At 43.5% G+C, this 18,596-nt stretch overlaps 1 protein-coding gene across 2 annotated transcripts; it reads right to left on the bottom strand.

The window, feature by feature from the left end:
• Positions 1–1,569: 1,569 nt before the first annotated feature.
• Positions 1,570–9,091, bottom strand: LOC311110915 (protein lifeguard 1-like). 2 transcript variants are annotated; one of them, XM_084153549.1, is made up of 10 exons: positions 9,032–9,091; positions 8,238–8,670; positions 7,714–7,792; positions 7,245–7,298; positions 6,899–6,989; positions 6,778–6,815; positions 6,111–6,198; positions 2,678–2,767; positions 2,289–2,336; positions 1,570–1,998 (listed from the first exon to the last, which is right to left on the bottom strand). In XM_084153549.1, exons 2-10 carry the CDS (start codon positions 8,632–8,634, stop codon positions 1,849–1,851), a joined length of 1,035 nt encoding a protein of 344 aa, XP_084009675.1. In that variant the 5' UTR covers positions 8,635–8,670; positions 9,032–9,091; the 3' UTR covers positions 1,570–1,848. The 2 variants fall into 2 exon arrangements, with proteins under 2 accessions (XP_084009675.1, XP_084009676.1); XM_084153550.1 differs by having other exon boundaries at positions 9,037–9,091.
• Positions 9,092–18,596: the final 9,505 nt, after the last annotated feature.

Raw genomic sequence — 18,596 nt, 5'->3', positions numbered from 1 at the left:
GCCTGTATGACCTCCCTACAACGCCTGGGCATGCTCCTGATGAGGTGGCGGATGGTCTCCTGAGGGATCTCCTCCCAGACCTGGACTAAAGCATCCGCCAACTCCTGGACAGTCTGTGGTGCAACGTGGCGTTGGTGGATGGAGCGAGACATGATGTCCCAGATGTGCTCAATTGGATTCAGGTCTGGGGAACGGGCGGTCCATAGCATCAATGCCTTCCTCTTGCAGGAACTGCTGACACACTCCAGCCACATGAGGTCTAGCATTGTCTTGCATTAGGAGGAACCCAGGGCCAACTGCACCAGCATATGGTCTCACAAGGGGTCTGAGGATCTCATCTCGGTACCTAATGGCAGTCAGGCTACCTCTGGCGAGCACATGGAGGGCTGTGCGGCCCCCCAAAGAAATGCCACCCCACACCATGACTGACCCACCGCCAAACCGGTCATGCTGGAGGATGTTGCAGGCAGCAGAACGTTCTCCACGGCGTCTCCAGACTCTGTCACGTCTGTCACGTGCTCAGTGTGAACCTGCTTTCATCTGTGAAGAGCACAGGGCGCCAGTGGCGAATTTGCCAATCTTGGTGTTCTCTGGCAAATGCCAAACGTCCTGCACGGTGTTGGGCTGTAAACACAACCCCCACCTGTGGACGTCGAGCCCTCATATCACCCTCATGGAGTCTGTTTCTGACCGTTTGAGCAGACACATGCACATTTGTGGCCTGCTGGAGGTCATTTTACAGGGCTCTGGCAGTGCTCCTCCTTGCACAAAGGCGGAGGTAGCGGTCCTGCTGCTGGGTTGTTGCCCTCCTACGGCCTCCTCCACGTCTCCTGATGTACTGGCCTGTCTCCTGGTAGCGCCTCCATGCTCTGGACACTACGCTGACAGACACAGCAAACCTTCTTGCCACAGCTCGCATTGATGTGCCATCCTGGATGAGCTGCACTACCTGAGCCACTTGTGTGGGTTGTAGACTCCGTCTCATGCTACCACTAGAGTGAAAGCACCGCCAGCATTCAAAATGACCAAAACATCAGCCAGGAAGCATAGGAACTGAGAAGTGGTCTGTGGTCACCACCTGCAGAACCACTTCTTTATTGGGGGTGTCTTGCTAATTGCCTATAATTTCCACCTGTTGTCTATCCCATTTGCACAACAGCACGTGAAATGTATTGTCAATCAGTGTTGCTTCCTAAGTGGACAGTTTGATTTCACAGAATTGTGATTGACTTGGAGTTACATTGTGTTGTTTAAGTGTTCCCTTTATTTTTTTGAGCAGTGTATATAAATTCTAGTCGTGCTTTATCAAAGGCCTTTTCAAAGTCAGCTATGAATACCAGGCCTGGTTTCCCAGATTTTTCATAGTGTTCTATTGTTTCCAGTACATATCTTATATTATCTCCAATGTATCGTCCATATAAAAAAAACCTGTCTGATTAGGATGAATAATATCCGACAATAACTTTTTAATTCAGATTTTTTATTTAAAATTAATTAGTAAACATTTCTAAAAACATAATTCCACTTTGACATTATGGGGTATTGTGTGTAGGCCAGTGACATAAAATGTCAATTTAATAAAAAATTTATTCAAGCTGTAACACAACAAAATGTGGAAAAAGTCAAGGGGTGTGAATTCTTAGTGAAGGCACTAAGTTGCATAACATGGAATGTCAATGGGGTAATTTATACATCAAAGAATACGAAACATAGAAGTGCTTTCTCTGGCTGAATCTTTGATGCTGATCCATATTAAAAGGCATTGTCTTCGACAGTTGGTGTAACTCCTCCTCAACGGATCAGGACAGGTGGCTTGTTGCGCTATCAGACGTAAGACAATGTATTAAGTTAACGGCTGAGTCCAATGAGTGACAGTAGCAAAGTGAACAGAGAGATGATGTCCAGGTACAGGTTGAGAGCCGCAAAGATGTACTCCTCTGGTGAAATGCTGTATTTGTGGTTCCCACCCAGTATGAGCTGGGTGTCCATCACCAGGTACTGGAGAGAGACACAAATATACACTAATCAGTTGTTCAATTGCTACAAAAATACATTACTGTTTCTACCTGCTTACAGAATGAGTCATAAACAGCTTTTCATTTTAAAAACCCACATGGGTGACCATTCCAAAGCTTCTTAAAGATTGTGTATAAAGGACTTGTGAAACCTTACATACATTCTTATATAGATGTCAGTGAATGTTTATTGCTTGGTGGTATGAAGGTGGCCAAATTAATAGCTTTGACAACAACCATGAATAGAATAGATGTAGGAAGAAGGTTACTTACCAAAGAAAATAGCAAGGTCCCCAGGCAAGCATACACAATGTAAAGGTACTATGGATTAAAACACAACACTAAGTTAGTTCTGAACAAGTGTATTTCTAAAACGGAAACATAGTTAATGTTCTTCAATCTCCAATACAATACACAATATAAAATACTGTGTTTTAAAGGGGCAATCTGCGATAGGTACATTGATTTTCGGCCAGTCCTTGCATCCTTAGATCTGTCTATGAATTTGAGAGTGGGTACATTACATTTACATTTCGCCAGACCCATTCATCAGCTGTTTACCAAAACAGTGGCAGGTTGTGGCTTTGTTATTGTTTAAACTGCAGATTGCCCCTTTAAATTTTTTGGACATGCTGGTATACCTGTGAAATGGCTTGACTTACCTGGGATCGCATGATTCCACACAACAATGCAAAGGATATGAGAGTCCAACCGAACACCCACAAGCCCCCACTGGCTAAGGTGAAGTCCCACTATAACAGAAATTAGGGAAGACGGTAGACTACTAGTAAGCTACATTTTAGTCATTTAGCAGACATTCTTAACTAGAGCCACTTAGTCAGTGCATTCAACTGTACACTACGTGACCAAAAGTATGTGGACACCTGCTCGTCGAACATCTCATTCAAAAATCATGGGCATTAATATGGAGTTTGTCCCCTCTTTGCTGCTATAACAGCCTCCACTCTTCTGGGAAGGCTTTCCACTAGATGTTGGAATATTGCTGCGGGGACTTGCTTCCATTCAGCCACAAGAGCATTAGTGAGGTCGGACACTGATGTTGGGCGATTAGGCCTGGCTCGCAGTCGACGTTTCAATTCATCCCAAAGGTGTTTGATGGGGTTGAGGTCAGGGCTTTGTGCAGGCCAGTCAAGTTCTTCCACATCGATCTCGACAAACTATTTCTGTATGGACCTCGCTTTGTGCACGGGGGCATTGTCATGCTGAAACAGGAAAGGGCCTTCCCCAAACTGTTGCCACAAAGTTGGAAGCACAGAATTGTCTAGAATGTCATTGTGTGCTGTAGTGTTAAGATTTCCCTTCACTGGAACTAAGGGGCCTAGCCCGAACCATGAAAAACAGCCCCAGACCATTATTCCTCCTCCACCAAACTTTACAGTTGGCACTGTGCTTTAGGCCAGGTAGCGTTCTCCTGGCATCCGCCAAACCCAGATTCGTCTGTCGGACTGCCAGATGGTGAAGCGTGATTCATCACTCCAGAGAACCCGTTTCCACTGCTCCAGAGTCCAATGGCGGCGAGCTTTACACCACTCCAGCCGACGCGTGGCATTGCGCATGGTGATCTTAGGCTTGTGTGCCGCTGCTCGGCCATGGAAGCCCATGTCATGAAGCTCCCGACGAACAGTTGTTGTGTGCTGACGTTGCTTCCAGAGGCAGTTTGGAACTCGAATGAGACAGACGATTTTTACGCACTTCAGCACTCGGCGGTCCCGTTCTGTGAGCTTGTGTGGCCTACCACGGCTGAGCCGTTGTTGCTCCTAGATGTTTCCATTTCACAATAACAGCACTTACAGTTGACCGGGGCAGCTCTAGCAGGGTAGAAATTTGACGAACTGACTCGTTGGAAAGGTGGCATCATATGACGTTGTCACGTTGAAAGTCACTGAGCTCTTCAGTAAGGCCATTCTACTGCAAATGTTTGTCTATGGAGATTGCATGGCTGTGTGCTCAATTTTTTTATACACCTGTCAGCAACGGGTGTGGCTGAAACAGCCGAATCCACTAATTTGAAGGGGTGTCCACATACTTTTGTATATGTAGTTGTAGGTAAGACAACCACAGATCACAGTCACTAACCATGTTTCCTTCCAACCTTTGTATGCCAGTAAAGTACATGTCGGATGGAAACCGCAAAGGTGGGATCTTTTTGTGTCAGTAAAATGTATAACGTGAGAAATGAAGGTGGAAACGCTTTTATGTGCAAATATTGATATAAAAACCATCATATGGCAGTAAACTTGGAGTCACGTGATATTGACGGCGGCAGGTAGCTTAGTGGGTAAGAGCGTTGTGCCAGTAACCGAAAGGTCGCTGGTTCTAATCCCCGAGCCGACTAGGTGAAAAATCTGTCGATGTGCCCTTAAGCAAGGCACTTAACCCTAATTGCTCATGTAAGTCGCTCTGGATAAGAGCGTCTGCTAAATGACTAAAATGTAAAATGTAAAATGATGTGTAGTTGTAGACACTACCACCACCATGTGGAAAAGCATGTGGAGTTTATAGGCAGATGGAATAAGTTATGAACTTTAGGCCTAACATACACTGAGTATACTTACAAAATACAGTGTACCTTTTAGTTACAATTTTGTCGACAGACTCACTAGAATACACTGAGTATACAAAACCTTAAGAACACCTGCTCTTTCCATGACAGACTGACCAGGTGAATCCAGGTGAAAGCTATGATCCCTTATTGATGTCACTTGTTAAATCCACTTCAATCAGTGTAGATGAAGGGGAGGAGACAGGTTAAAGAAGGATTTTTAAGCCTTGAGACAATTGAGACATGGATTGTGTATGTGTACCATTCAGAGGGTGAATGGGCAAGACAAAATATTTAATTACCTTTGAACGGGGTATGGTAGTAGGTGCCAGGCACACTGGTTTGTGTCAAGAACTGAAATGCTGCTGGGGTTTTCACGCTCAACAGTTTCCCGTGTGTATCAAGAATGGTCCACCACCCAAAGGACATCCAGCCAACTAGACACAACTGTGGGAAGCATTGGAGTCAACATGGGCCAGCAACCCTGTGGAATGCTTTCGACACCTTGTAGAGTCCATGCCTCGATGAATTGAAGCTGTTCTGACGGCAGAAGGGGGTGCAACTCAATATTAGGAAGGTGTTCCTAATGTTTGGTATACTCAGTGTATTTCATAACTTATGGTGCTTAAAGCAAAACTCCACCCAAAAACTATCTTTCGCTATTTGTTTCATTAGTCTATTGTTGATATAGCATGTTTTCAAGATATGTTACTTTCAAAATACAGAAATGTGGGCCGTATGATGCATTTTGGCTGCCAATTATCAAATAAAAAACTTTTATCCATATCTCAACATATAACCTACTCTGTCCACTTCATCAGCAAACTGTCTAATGAATGTCTGGTTCATGGGAACCCTAACCCTAACCGCAAAAGGTTTTTTTATGCCATATCTCATCACACACAGCATTTTATCCGCAACAAGTCAGTCTGATGGAAACACCCCTCTGATGGGAAAATGTGCAATTGCATTTCCTTGAATCCTCGCGTCCTCTCTCCTCGTCTCCTTCTCAAAACCCATTGGATGAGAAGGTCGGAACTCTGACCTTCTCATCCAATGGGTTTTGAGAAGGAGGGACCTCTGACCTTGTCATCCAATTGGTTTTGAGAAGGAGGCGAGGAGAGAGGACGCGAGAAATCAAGGAAACGCTATTGAGATTCTCCCCATTTTTAAGTAGCCATTTGGGTGAGACTCCCTATGTGTTAAGAAGATCACAGAATTCCATCCAGGTCATCAGGAGGGGTCAGCCAATGATTTAAACTCCTGAGCAAGCATTCCATAACTGCAGGTGGCAGTAAATCACCAACCTGGCTTTATACCTGTTCAGACTGTACACACAGCAGCACAGTAGATGGTGATATGCAGCATGCTGTTGTTTCTTTATGGATTACCAGTACACTCACAAGTAGGAGAGGAAATTGACTACTTTAAAATGGAGTTAGCCACAATGGCGCTGCCCATGCTTTCACAGAACACGGCCATTACAAGGATTTAAAGTGTGCCATCTTTCTATATCTATGGAGAGGACGTACTCTGGACTGCATGGCAAAGACACTCAGAGCTAGGGAGACCAGTGCTGTGGCGCCCACAGCCCACATAACAGCGTCCGCCTCATAGAACCTGCAACACAAACCAAACTGTCATCTTTCACTGAAATAGGGTTGCAAAATTTCTGTAACTTTCCCAAAATTCCCAGGCTTTTACAGAAATCCTGGTTGGACGATTCCCGGAATTGGTAGGGAATAAGCAGGAAAGCAGGAATTCTCCAACCATGATTTCTGGAAAACTTGGGAATTTTGGGAAAGTTACCAGAGTTTTTCAACCCTATGCTGAAATATCACTGGATGTATTAGAGTCAGGTTTCCTTTGGTGGAATAATGGTTTAGGCATAAGCTTATACTGCAAACTGCCATGGAGGAATGATTTAGCCATAAGCTTATACTGCAAACCGACATTGAGGAATGATTTAGCTATAAGCTTATACTGCAAACCGCCATGGAGGAATGATTTAGGCATAAGCTTATACTGCAAACCGCCATGGAGGAATGATTTAGCCATAAGCTTATACTGCAAACCGCCATTTGCATGAGTTCACTTTGACTGACAGGTGACATATAAAGCTGCTGGTTTATAAAGGATTTAGTCTATATAGCAGAGAGAAAGTACATCAGGTTCACTCCAGAGGCATACAGTACTCACACAGTCACAGAGCCCAGCAGTAGACCTTCTGCAATGGTCTAAACAGAAAAATAACACAAAGGTCAGAAAATACAACCAACTTGTTTTCATTGATTGATGCCTTCTTGGAATGGATACTTACAAACAGTCCCAAGGCTATGAAATTGAGCGGGACCTTCCGACGTATATTGACACAACAGGACAAGGCTATTATGAGGACGAGCACCACTGCCCTGTTCAGGAGAAAACAATACAATATATTCATATAATAGTTTAGACATCAGGGCCTGTATTCATAGAACCACTCAGAGTCGGAGCACTAACCTAACATCAGGCCCCATGTCCGTGTCATGGCATTCATTATGATCTAAAAGACCAATCGGATCTTAGATCAGCACTCCTACTCTGAGAAGGTTTCTGATTACTGGCTCAGGAGTCAAAGCAGAGAGATGTTAAAAGGATTCAGTGGTTGTCATGCCGTTACTTACATCATGGAGTAAGAAAACCAGTAGGTGTTCCTGGACCAGACCCTCAGATCCTCCCTGCAATTACAGAGAACATTTCATCTCTCTGTTTTATACACTCCTTCTAGGTACATTATTATAACGCTGTGGTGTTGTGGAGCTTAAAATGGAACATTGAATCTAACAGGAACTGCTTTCAACACTTCAAAGTGTTGGGCAACTGCAAGTGTTGAAGTCTTTAAGTGTTACCCAACTTTAAACACTTCAACACTTTTAAGTTGGGTAACACTTAAAATGTTGAAGTGTTCAAATTGGGTAACAAAGTGTTAAAGTGTTAAAGTTGGGTAACACTTAAAGTGTTAAAGTTGGGTAGCACTTAAAGTGTTGAAGTGTTAAAGTTGGGTAACACTTAAAGTGTTGAAGTGTTAAAGTTGGGTAACACTCAGTGTCGAACACTGTAAATGGAGTAATGATGAAAGTGTCAGTGTCTCACCAATACAGAAAGGCACAGATGATTCCAAAGGTGAGTAGAAGCTGAATCATCAAAGTCAGATACACCTTCTTTATAAAGCCTGTGGAAACAAATCCCTTAACTGTGAGCAGATGTTTACCGTAGGCCCACTAGTTTACTTCAGGGCATTAACATGGAGCAGAGCATTACGGTCGCATTCACCACAACACTTGTTTAATCAATAGCGCCAGGGGCCATGTGTATCAAGTGTCTCACAGTAGGGTTGCTGATCTAGGATCATGTTCACCCTGTCCACACGATCTTATTAATTATGATCTTAAAGGCAAAACTGATCCTAAATCAGCACCCCTACACTTCAAGGACTGATGCGGCTCCAGATCATCATGATACGAGGACACCAACCAAAAAAACACTGTCTGAGTTCCAAATGGCACCCTATTCCCTATATAGTGCACTACTTTTCAGCAGAACCCTATGGGCGCTGGTCAAAAGTAGTGCACTACACAGTAAATTGGGTGTCATTTCAGTCGCAGCCACTGACTGACCTCTTCTTATAGCTTTGTCATCAAAGCAGCCGGTGTCCTCCAGCCCAGTGGAATAGTCAGCCTGTAGTGGTAGTGGAGGAGCCCAATGTTGCTGCTGTTCCTCAGGATGACCCTGACCCATGTCATCATACTGACCCGCTGGAGAGACCACCGCTATGTTGCCAGGGCCAACGTTCAGACCATAGTGGGGATGACTATAGTTGTTTTGACCATAGGCGTTCTGCTGCCCATAGGTGTTCCGTTGGCCATAGGTGTTCTGTTGCCCATAGGTGTTCTGCTGGCCATAGGTGTTCTGCTGGCCATAGGGGTTCTGCTGGCCATAGGTGTTCTGTTGCCTATAGTCCTGAGAGTAGGGCGGTGGGGGTTGGGCTTCACTGCTTGTTTTAGATTGATCCATGTTACCCTCCAAAAGATTACCGCCAGGTAATGAGTCCTATTCATTAACACACAAAGAAATGTACCTGCGTCATTAACTGGCAATAAAACTTCCTCTTCCTTCTACTGTACTGATAGACACAATGATCCTGTTGAATAATCAGTGAAATTCAGAGAAAAGCACTAGTAATTGTAGCAAAATTATGGACTCTAAAAATACAAATATATTTGTAAATCATATAAGTAAAATCCAACTCTAAAGCCTCCCTTGCCATTGTGGAATAACCCACCACTGTTGATAAGGCAACTGTTTTGAAGGTACTGACATACATCATACATTTAATATACAACAGCAGTTGGTGTAACAAATCCTTTGAGCATATTGATTGTATTATAATTCTTCTCTCAGATCTACTCACCTTACCTCTTACACAGGGCTCCGATCCTTCTCTTCCTGGAACTGTCCCTCCAGGGCAAAGTCTACCTCTAATCAGTTGGTGTGCATCCCAAATGGAGCCCTATTCCCTAATCCCTATGTAGTGCACTATATAAGGAATAAATTACCATTTGGGACGCAACCATGGTTTCCACAGAGACAGGACTTTGCTTTCAGCTAAATTATACATATTTAAGGTTAGGTTAGGGTTATAGGGGAAGGGTTAGCTAACATGTTAAGTAGTTGCAAAGTAGCTAAAACGTTGTAAGTAGTTGCAAAGTTGCTAAAATGCTAAAGTTGTCCGTGAGGCGATTCGAATACGCAACCTTTGGGTTGCTAGACGTTCGCGTTATACGCCCACCAATCCACCCCGAACAACCACCCTCCTTTCGTTTTTGCCTTAAGTAACCTTCTGTCTTATGTAACCGTACCATACGTAACATATCATACTAATTTGAGTGTCCCGGATTTACATTTACTATGTTACGTCTAGTCTATGAGACCATGCTGATCATTCATTCATGTGAAGGATGCATTACATACAGTATCAAAAAGAAATCAAACAAACCTTTTTTCAAAGTGTAAATCCCTTTTGGTGTTTCTTCTAATACAGGTCCAAGGCCAAACGCAACTGTTTACATTTAAAACACGTGAGGATGTAAACAACAGATCAATCATATATCTGGCATATAAGATTGTTTCTCATGTTTTACTTTATACTAAGCTATTTGATCTCTGTTTATTCTTTGAATAGTTATTGTGTGAGTGGGTAGCAGTAGAATGGACCTTTTCACATACAGTCAAACCTTCTCTGCTTAAACACGACTGTCACGTGACAGTCGTACACCCTTACCATACACCCCCCCTTACCCCACCCCACCCCCCCCAAAAAAATAAAAATAAAAATAAATGTGTAAAGTGGTTATCCCACTGGCTATAAGGTGAATGCACCAATTTGTAAGTCGCTCTGGATAAGAGCGTCTGCTAAATGACGTAAATGTAAATGTGAATTAATTCTGTTAACTATTGATAACAAGGTATTTATGCAAATCATAGTCTACATGAGGAATCTCCCATCTACACAGTCAAGTGTCTGTGTAGCATACATTTCTCAGACTGTCACCAGACTACGGGAACACTGCTGCTACGTCCCTCTCCAACCAAGGAACACTGCTGCTACCTCCCTCTCCAACCAAGGAACACTGCTGCTACCTCCCTCTCCAACCAAGGAACACTGCTGCTACCTCCCTCTCCAACCAAGGAACACAGCTGCTACCTCCCTCTCCAACCAAGGAACACTGCTGCTACCTCCCTCTCCAACCAAGGAACACTGCTGCTACCTCCCTCTCCAACCAAGGAAAACTGCTGCTACCTCCCTCTCCAACCAAGGAACACTGCTGCTACCTCCCTCTCCAACCAAGGAACACTGCTGCTACCTCCCTCTCCAACCAAGGAACACTGCTGCTACCTCCCTCTCCAACCAAGGAACACTGCTGCTACCTCCCTCTCCAACCAAGGATAATGAATTGAGGAGCCAACTGAAGACAGGAGGATGTTCAAGAGGACAATGACATTTGATTAAACAAATGTATAATAAAGAAGCATTTAGCATCAACTTCCATTGTCCTCCAGTGTCACCCAGGTTACACAGAGACCTCAGCACCAAGGAACACCTCTAGATGGCATTCCTGCTTTTCCTGTCAGGTAGAGATGAACTACTACACCAGACTGAACTTCCTACATCTAACAGCAGGATACAATGACCAGGAACATCATTTAATCATTTTAATCCTATTATGTATCTTTAGTGTAATCAATAATGGTATTATGAGGTAATGATCAAGAAGAGTAAACCACTGGTAAAATGAGAAAACAGCAGATGTAGTATCTGTATATCACTTGGACTGTTTGATCTGAATTTATCTGGAATAATACCTGTGGAGGGTAAAGTAAAGAGATATTATACAATGTGGTTTTACTTGATCGTTCGTGTACAGAGTAAAATCACAATAACATCAAACAACATTCAAATACATTATTATTATTCATACCACAAACAGACACTGGAGGACACTAGGCTCCATCAGTTTCATAATTGCAGTGATTTGGCTTTTTAAATTCACCACAATAACTTCAGAAGGAACACAGCTAAGGAAATATAACCATTCTGTGTAGAACATCTCTCATCTCTCATAGATTAGATCAGACAGAGACAGCTAGGTTTATAGGAAATAACAGGATGATTGGTTTACAGCAGTGGTTCCCAACCAGGGGTACTAGGACCCCTGCGGGTACTTGAGAAGACTAATGAGGCTATAGGCTTACTGGTAAAATACACATGAGGGGGTACTTCAGGGGTACTCCTTGCAGGTAGAGGTACAGTAACAGAAAAAGGATAGGAACCACTGGTTTACAGGAAATAAGGAGATGATTGGTTTTACAGGCTTGTGCTGTTGTGTCAGAGAGGAGTGAAAGTGGTGCTGGTGCCATAGGAACAGCACAGTGGCTTTCAAAAGAGCTGGCACTATGTCCCAAATGGCACCCTATTCCCTATATAGTGTACTACTTACACCGTGGTGTACTATTTAGGAAATAGGGAGCCATTTGGGATGCAGCCTGAGAGTGACAAAGGAGAAGGAGAGACCCGCTGAGGAGAGAGAGAGAGTGTTAAGGGGGAGGTAGCCAGAAACCGGCTGAGGAGAGAGAGAAAAAGTTAAGGGGGAGGAAGCCAGAGATACCCCCCCAAACCAACCATGCCCACACCCCATATAGACCCCCTCAGATCAGACCTATGCCCCTCCTGCCCACCCCATGCCCCCCACTCCCGCAAAGAAGGCCTCAATTGCTAATTTGGTATAGAGCAGACCTAACTCACTCTATTAAATTAATCAAAACAGGATCATTTTACATCTGGTACAGTAACAGAAAAAGGTTGGAAACCACTGGTTTACAGGAAATAAAGAGATGATTGGTTTTACAGGCGTGTGCTGTTGTTTCAGAGAGGAGTGAAAGTGGTGCTGGTGCCATAGGAACAGCACAGTGGCTTTCAAAAGAGCTGGCACTATGTCCCAAATGGTACCCTATTCCCTATATAGTGTACTACTTACACCGTGGTGTACTATTTAGGAAATAGGGAGCCATTTGGGATGCAGCCTGAGAGTGACAAAGGAGAAGGAGAGACCCGCTGAGGAGTCTCCATTATCATCAACAGCAGACAAGTTCATTTCCTCAGTGAAAACAATGTACTGAGCAAATGTCAAATTGGCTCTTTACCAAATTACCGTATGACAGACCAGGTATTCACCCTGCACACCCTAATTGACAAACAAACAAACCAAAACAAAAGCAAAGTCTTCTCATGTTTTGTTGATTTCAAAAAAACTTTTGACTCAATTTGGCATGAAGGTCTGCTATCCAAATTGATGGAAAGCGATGTTGAGGGAAAAACATACGACATTATAAAATCCATGTACACAAACCACAGTTAACATTGGCAATAAAAAAATAACAGATTTCTTTCCACAGGGCCGTGCGGTGAGACAGGGATGCAGTTTAAGCCCCACCCTCTTCAACATATATATCAACGAATTGGCGAGGGCACTAGAACAGTCTGCAGCACCCGGCCTCACCCTATTAGAATCTGAAATCAAATGTCTACTGTTTGCTGATGATCTGGTGCTTCTATCACCAACCAAGGAGGGCCTACAGCAGCACCTAGATCTTCTGCACAGATTCTGTCAGACCTGGGCCCTGACAGTGAATCTCAGTAAGACTAAAATAATGGTGTTCGAAAAAAGGTCCAGTAGCCAAGACAACAGATACAAATTCCATCTAGACACTGTTGCCCTAGAGCACACAAAGAATCTCACCTCCCTCTGCAACTGGATCCTGGACTTCCTGACGGGCCGCCCCCAGGTGGTAAGGGTAGGTAACAACACATCTGCCACACTGATCCTCAACACGGGGGCCCCTCAGGGGTGCGTGCTCAGTCCCCTCCTGTACTCTCTGTTCACCCATGACTGCATGGCCAGGCACGACTCCAACACCATCATTAAGTTTGCCGACGACACAACAGTGGTAGGCCTGATCACCGACAACGATGAGACAGCCTATAGGGAGGAGGTCAGAGATCTGGCCGTGTGGTGCCAGGACAACAACCTCTCCCTCAACGTGACCAAGACAAAGGAGATGATTGTGGACTACAGGAAAAAAAAGAGGACTGAGCACGCCCCCATTCTCATCGACGGGGCTGTAGTGGAACAGGTTGAGAGCTTCAAGTTCCTTGGTGTCCACATCACCAACGAACTATCATGGTCCAAACACACCAAGACAGTCGTGAAGAGGGCACGACAAAGCCTATTCCCCCTCAGGAGACTAAAAAGATTTGGCATGGGTCCTCAGATCCTCAAAAAATTCTACAGCTGCACCATCGAGAGCATCCTGACTGGTTGCATCACCGCCTGGTATGGCAACTGCTTGGCCTCTGACCGCAAGGCACTACAGAGGGTAGTGCGTACGGCCCAGTACATCACTGGGGCAAAGCTTCCTGCCATCCAGGACCTCTATACCAGGCGGTGTCAGAGGAAGGCCCTCAAAATTGTCAAAGACTCCAGCCACCCTAGTCATAGACTGTTCTCTCTGCTACCGCACGGCAAGCGGTACCGGAGTGCCAAGTCTAGGTCCAAAAGACTTCTCAACAGCTTCTACCCCCAAGCCATAAGACTCCTGAACAGCTAATCATGGCTACCCGGACTATTTGCACTGCCCCCCCCACCCCATCCTTTTTACGCTGCTGCTACTCTGTTAAGTATTTATGCATAGTCACTTTAACTCTACCCACATGTACATATTACCTCAACTACCTCAACTAGCCGGTGCCCCCGCACATTGACTCTGCAACGGTACCCCCCTGTATATATAGCCTCCCTACTGTCACTTTATTTTACTTCTGCTCTTTTTTTCTCAACACTTTTTTTGTTGTTGTTTTATTCTTACTTTTTTGTTTAAAATAAATGCACTGTTGGTTAAGGGCTGTAAGTAAGCATTTCACTGTAATGTCTGCACCTGTTGTATTCGGCGCATGTGACCAATAAAATTTGATTTGATTTGATTTGATTTGAATTACACCTACCTCGGCCTAAACATCAACACCACAGGTAACTTCCACAAAGCTGTGAACGATCTGAGAGACAAGGCAAAAAGGGCCTTCTATGCCATCCAAATAAACATAAAACTCACCAACCAAGAATTCACAAAATGGGAAAAACACCCAATTGAGAATCTGCATGCAGAATTCTGCAAAAATATACTTAGTGTACAACGCAAAACCCCAAATAATGCATGTGGAGCAGAATTACGACTATACCCGCAAATTATCAAAATCCTGAAAAAAGCTGTGAAATTCTACAACCACCTAAAAGAAAGCGATGACCACACATTCCACCACAAAGCATTCACCTACAGAGAGATGAACTTGGAGAAGAGTCCCCTAAGCGAGCTGGTCCTGGGGCTCTGTTCATAAACACAAACAGACCCCACAGAGCCCCAGGACAACAACAACAACACAATTAGACCCAACCAAATCATGAGAAAACAAAAAGAGAATTACTTGACACATTGTAAAGAATTAACAAAAAAACTGAGCAAACTAGAATGCTATTTGGCTCTAAACAGAGAGTACGAAGTGGCAGAATACCTGACCACTGTGACTGACCCAAACTTAAGGAAAGCTTTGACTATGTACAGACTCAGTGAGCATAGCCTTGCTATTGAGAAAGGCCGCCGTAGGCAGACCTGGCTCTCAAGAGAAGACAGGCTATGTACACACTGCCCACAAAATGAGGTGGAAACTGAGCTGCACTTCCTAACCTATGTATGACCATATTAGAGACACATATTTCCCTCAGATTACAGAGATCCACAAAGAATTCGAAAACAAACCCAATTTTGATAAACTCCCTTATCTACTGGGTGAAATACAACAGTGTGCCATCACAGCAGCAAGATTTGTGACCTGTTGCCACAAGAAAAGGGCAACCAGTGAAGAACAAACACCATTGTAAATACAACCCATATTTATGTTTATTTATTTTCCCATTTGTACTTTAACTATTTGCACATTGTTACAACACTGTATATAGACATAATATGACATTTGAAATGTCTTTATTTTTTTGGAACTTCTGAGTGTAATGTTTACTGTTAATATTTATAGTTTATTTCACTTTTGTTTACTATCTACTTCACTTGCTTTGGCAATGTTAACATACATTTCCCATGCCAATAAAGCCCTTAAATTGAAATTGAATTGAAATTGAATTTAAATTGAATTGAGAGAGGAAGCCAGAGCATGTCTGAGGAGAGAGAGAGAGAGAGAGAGAGAGAGAGAGAGAGAGAGAGAGAGAGAGAGAGAGAGAGAGAGAGAGAGAGAGAGAGAGAGAGAGAGAGAGAGAGTGTGAAGTCAGAGCCCGGCTGAGGAGAGAGAGAGGGTAAATTAAAGAGGGAGGCCGTTTTCTGTGTATGTTCTATGTCAAAGGAAATACTTCATTCAGGCTCTCTAGATCTTATTCAAACAAAGAAAATTGATTTGTCATCATAACCCGTGACAGCCATGACAGAACATAACTGATAGTGGCGTTTCTTCCATGCTTCAGAGGAGAGAGTGTTACCACCACAACCTCCCAACTGCCAAACAGTCAAAATTGGTTTTGTTTCGTTTTGGAAATGCAGTTGCTCGGTTTATCAAATGTAGATGTTTTAATGTTGGGAAGATAAGATCATTTAAAACTAAAAGAATGAACAGAATAATGGGACTTCCACACAATATCAGTTGCATTTCATAGCATGGTGAAGCATACTCACAAGGCTTACACGTTAGCTTATACTTCCAGTTAGATATGAACTCCGGTTACTAAAAGATTATGCAGTATTTGATCTCATGGAGATATAAATAAAAAATGTATCCATCCAACTCCAGGCCTAGTTAGTTTGATACAAGACCCATCAGCACATATTGTTCTCATAGGAAAGGGCTGCGTCCCAAATAGCAGCCTATTCCCTACTTAGTGCACTACTTTTGACCAGGGCCCATAGGGTTATGGTCAAAAAATGAATTCACTATGTAGGCAATAGAGTGCTATTTGGGACGAACACCATGTCTCCTAAGAGAGTTATCGTCCTTGGGACAAATGTGCTATAAGATGAAGAGTTTAAGATAGCGTCCTGTACTGTGCTGTTCTCCCTCCAGATAGCATCCTGTACTGTACTGTTCTCCCTCCAGATAGCATCCTGTACTGTTCTCCCTCCAGATAGCAACCTGTACTGTGCTGTTCTCCCTCCAGATAGCATCATGTACTGTACTGTTCTCCCTCCAGATAGCATCCTGTACTGTACTGTTCTCCCTCCAGATAGCATCCTGTACTATACTGTTCTCCCTCCAGATAGCATCCTGTACTGTACTCTTCTCCCTCCAGATAGCATCCTGTACTGTACTGTTCTCCCTCCAGATAGCATCCTTTACTGTACTGTTCTCCCGCCAGATAGTTTAATGTACTGTACTGTTCTCCCTCCAGATAGCATCCTGTACTGTACTGTTCTCCCTCCAGATAGCATCCTGTACTGTACTGTTCTCCCTCCAGATAGCATCCTATACTATACTGTTCTCCCTCCAGATAGAATCCTGTACTGTACTGTTCTCCCTCCAAATAGCATCCTGTACTGTACTGTTCTCCCTCCAAATAGCATCCTGTACTGTACTGTTCTCCCTCCAGATAGCATCCTGTACTGTACTGTTCTCCCTCCAGATAGCATCCTGTACTGTACTGTTCTCCCTCCAGATAGCGTCCTGTACTGTACTGTTCTCCCTCCAGATAGCGTCCTGTACTGTACTGTTCTCCCTCCAGATAGCATCCTGTACTATACTGTTCTCCCTCCAGATAGCATCATGTACTGTACTGTTCTCCCTCCAGATAGCATCCTTTACTGTACTGTTCTCCCTCCAGATAGTTTAATGTACTGTACTGTTCTCCCTCCAAATAGCATCCTGTACTGTACTGTTCTCCCTCCAGATAGCATCCTGTACTGTACTGTTCTCCCTCCAGATAGCATCCTGTACTATACTGTTCTCCCTCCAGATAGCATCATGTACTGTATTGTTCTCCCTCCAGATAGCATCCTGTACTGTACTGTTCTCCCTCCAGATAGCATCCTGTACTGTACTGTTCTCCCTCCAGATAGTTTCATGTACTGTACTGTTCTCCCTCCAGATATCATAATGTACTGTACTGTACTGTACTGTTCTCCCTCCAGATAGCATCATGTACTGTATTGTACTGTTCTCCCTCCAGATAGCATTATATACTGTGCTGTTCTCCCTCCAGATAGCATCATGTACTGTACTGTACTGTACTGTTCTCCCTCCAGATAGCATCATGTATTGTGCTGTTCTGTACTCTACTGTACTGTAATGTTCTCCCTCCAGATAGTATCATGTACTGTACTGTACTGTTCTCCCTCCAGATAGCATCATGTACTGTACTATACTGTTCTCCCTCCAGATAGCATCATGTATTGTGCTGTTCTGTACTCTACTGTACTGTAATGTTCTCCCTCCAGATAGTTTCATGTACTGTACTGTACTGTACTGTTCTCCCTCCAGATAGACCATTTACTGTACTGTACTGTTCTCCCTCCAGATAGACCATTTACTGTGCTGTACTGTTATTCTTCCAAATGATGCTTGAGTCAGCATCTCTGCCATGCAGTGTTACTAGACAGAGTGAGTCCATGCAACTTATGTGACTTAGGAAGCACATTTTTACCCCTGAACCTATTTAGGCTTGCCATAACAAAGGGGTTGAATACGTATTGACTAAATAAACTTCAGTTTATCAAATTTAAAAAAACATAATTCCATTTTGACATTATGGGGTATTGTGTGTAGGCCAGTGACACAAAATCTCAAGTGCCTTCAGAAAGTAATCACACCCCTTGACTTTTTCAACATTTTGTTGTGTTGGAGCCTGAATTTTAAATGGATTAAATTGAGATTTTGTGTCACTGGCCTACACACAATACCCCATAATGTCAAAGTGGAATTATGTTTTTTGAAATTTGATTAACTGAAGTTTATTGAGTTAATACGTATTCAACCACTTTGTTATGGCAAGCCTAAATAAATTCGGAGTAAAAAAGTTTGTCATTGTCACGAAGCCACACCCAAGTTCAGAACGAGGAAGTGAATGCTATATAGAAATGATGACACTCAAACTGAAAACCATAAGACAAAATAATAAAGATTTCTATCAGCCTGATTAATGGAGGTGTAGATTACATCACAGGGTTCCAATTTGTAACAAGGCTGCATGGGATTATTACTAACGCGACTCGGCGCATCCAATGGCAACGTCCGTGATAGAGCAGTTTGCTGATTTGACAGCTCCAGCGGTTACACCTCCGACATCGCCTAACTAAAAACAATGCTTGTCAGTTATCGCGTGGGTTAAAGCAGAACTGGTTGAATCTAGCCCTTATTCTAAAACTAAAGTGTA

This window comes from Coregonus lavaretus, assembly GCF_964263955.1.
Source record: "Coregonus lavaretus genome assembly, chromosome: 3".
NCBI lineage: Eukaryota > Metazoa > Chordata > Actinopteri > Salmoniformes > Salmonidae > Coregonus > Coregonus lavaretus.
Note: the sequence above shows the minus strand (reverse complement) of the source record. Positions and strands in the feature narration are given on the sequence as shown.

Coding starts and splice junctions, on each gene's coding strand:
- LOC311110915 (XM_084153549.1), bottom strand. CDS start 8,634: ATGGATCAATCTAAAACAAGCAGTGAAGCCCAACCCCCACCGCCCTAC. Junction 7,793..8,237: donor TGACAAAGCTATAAGAAGAG/GTCAGTCAGTGG, acceptor TTGTTTCCACAG/GCTTTATAAAGAAGGTGTAT. Junction 2,768..6,110: donor TCTTTGCCATGCAGTCCAGA/GTACGTCCTCTC, acceptor TTTCTGTTATAG/TGGGACTTCACCTTAGCCAG.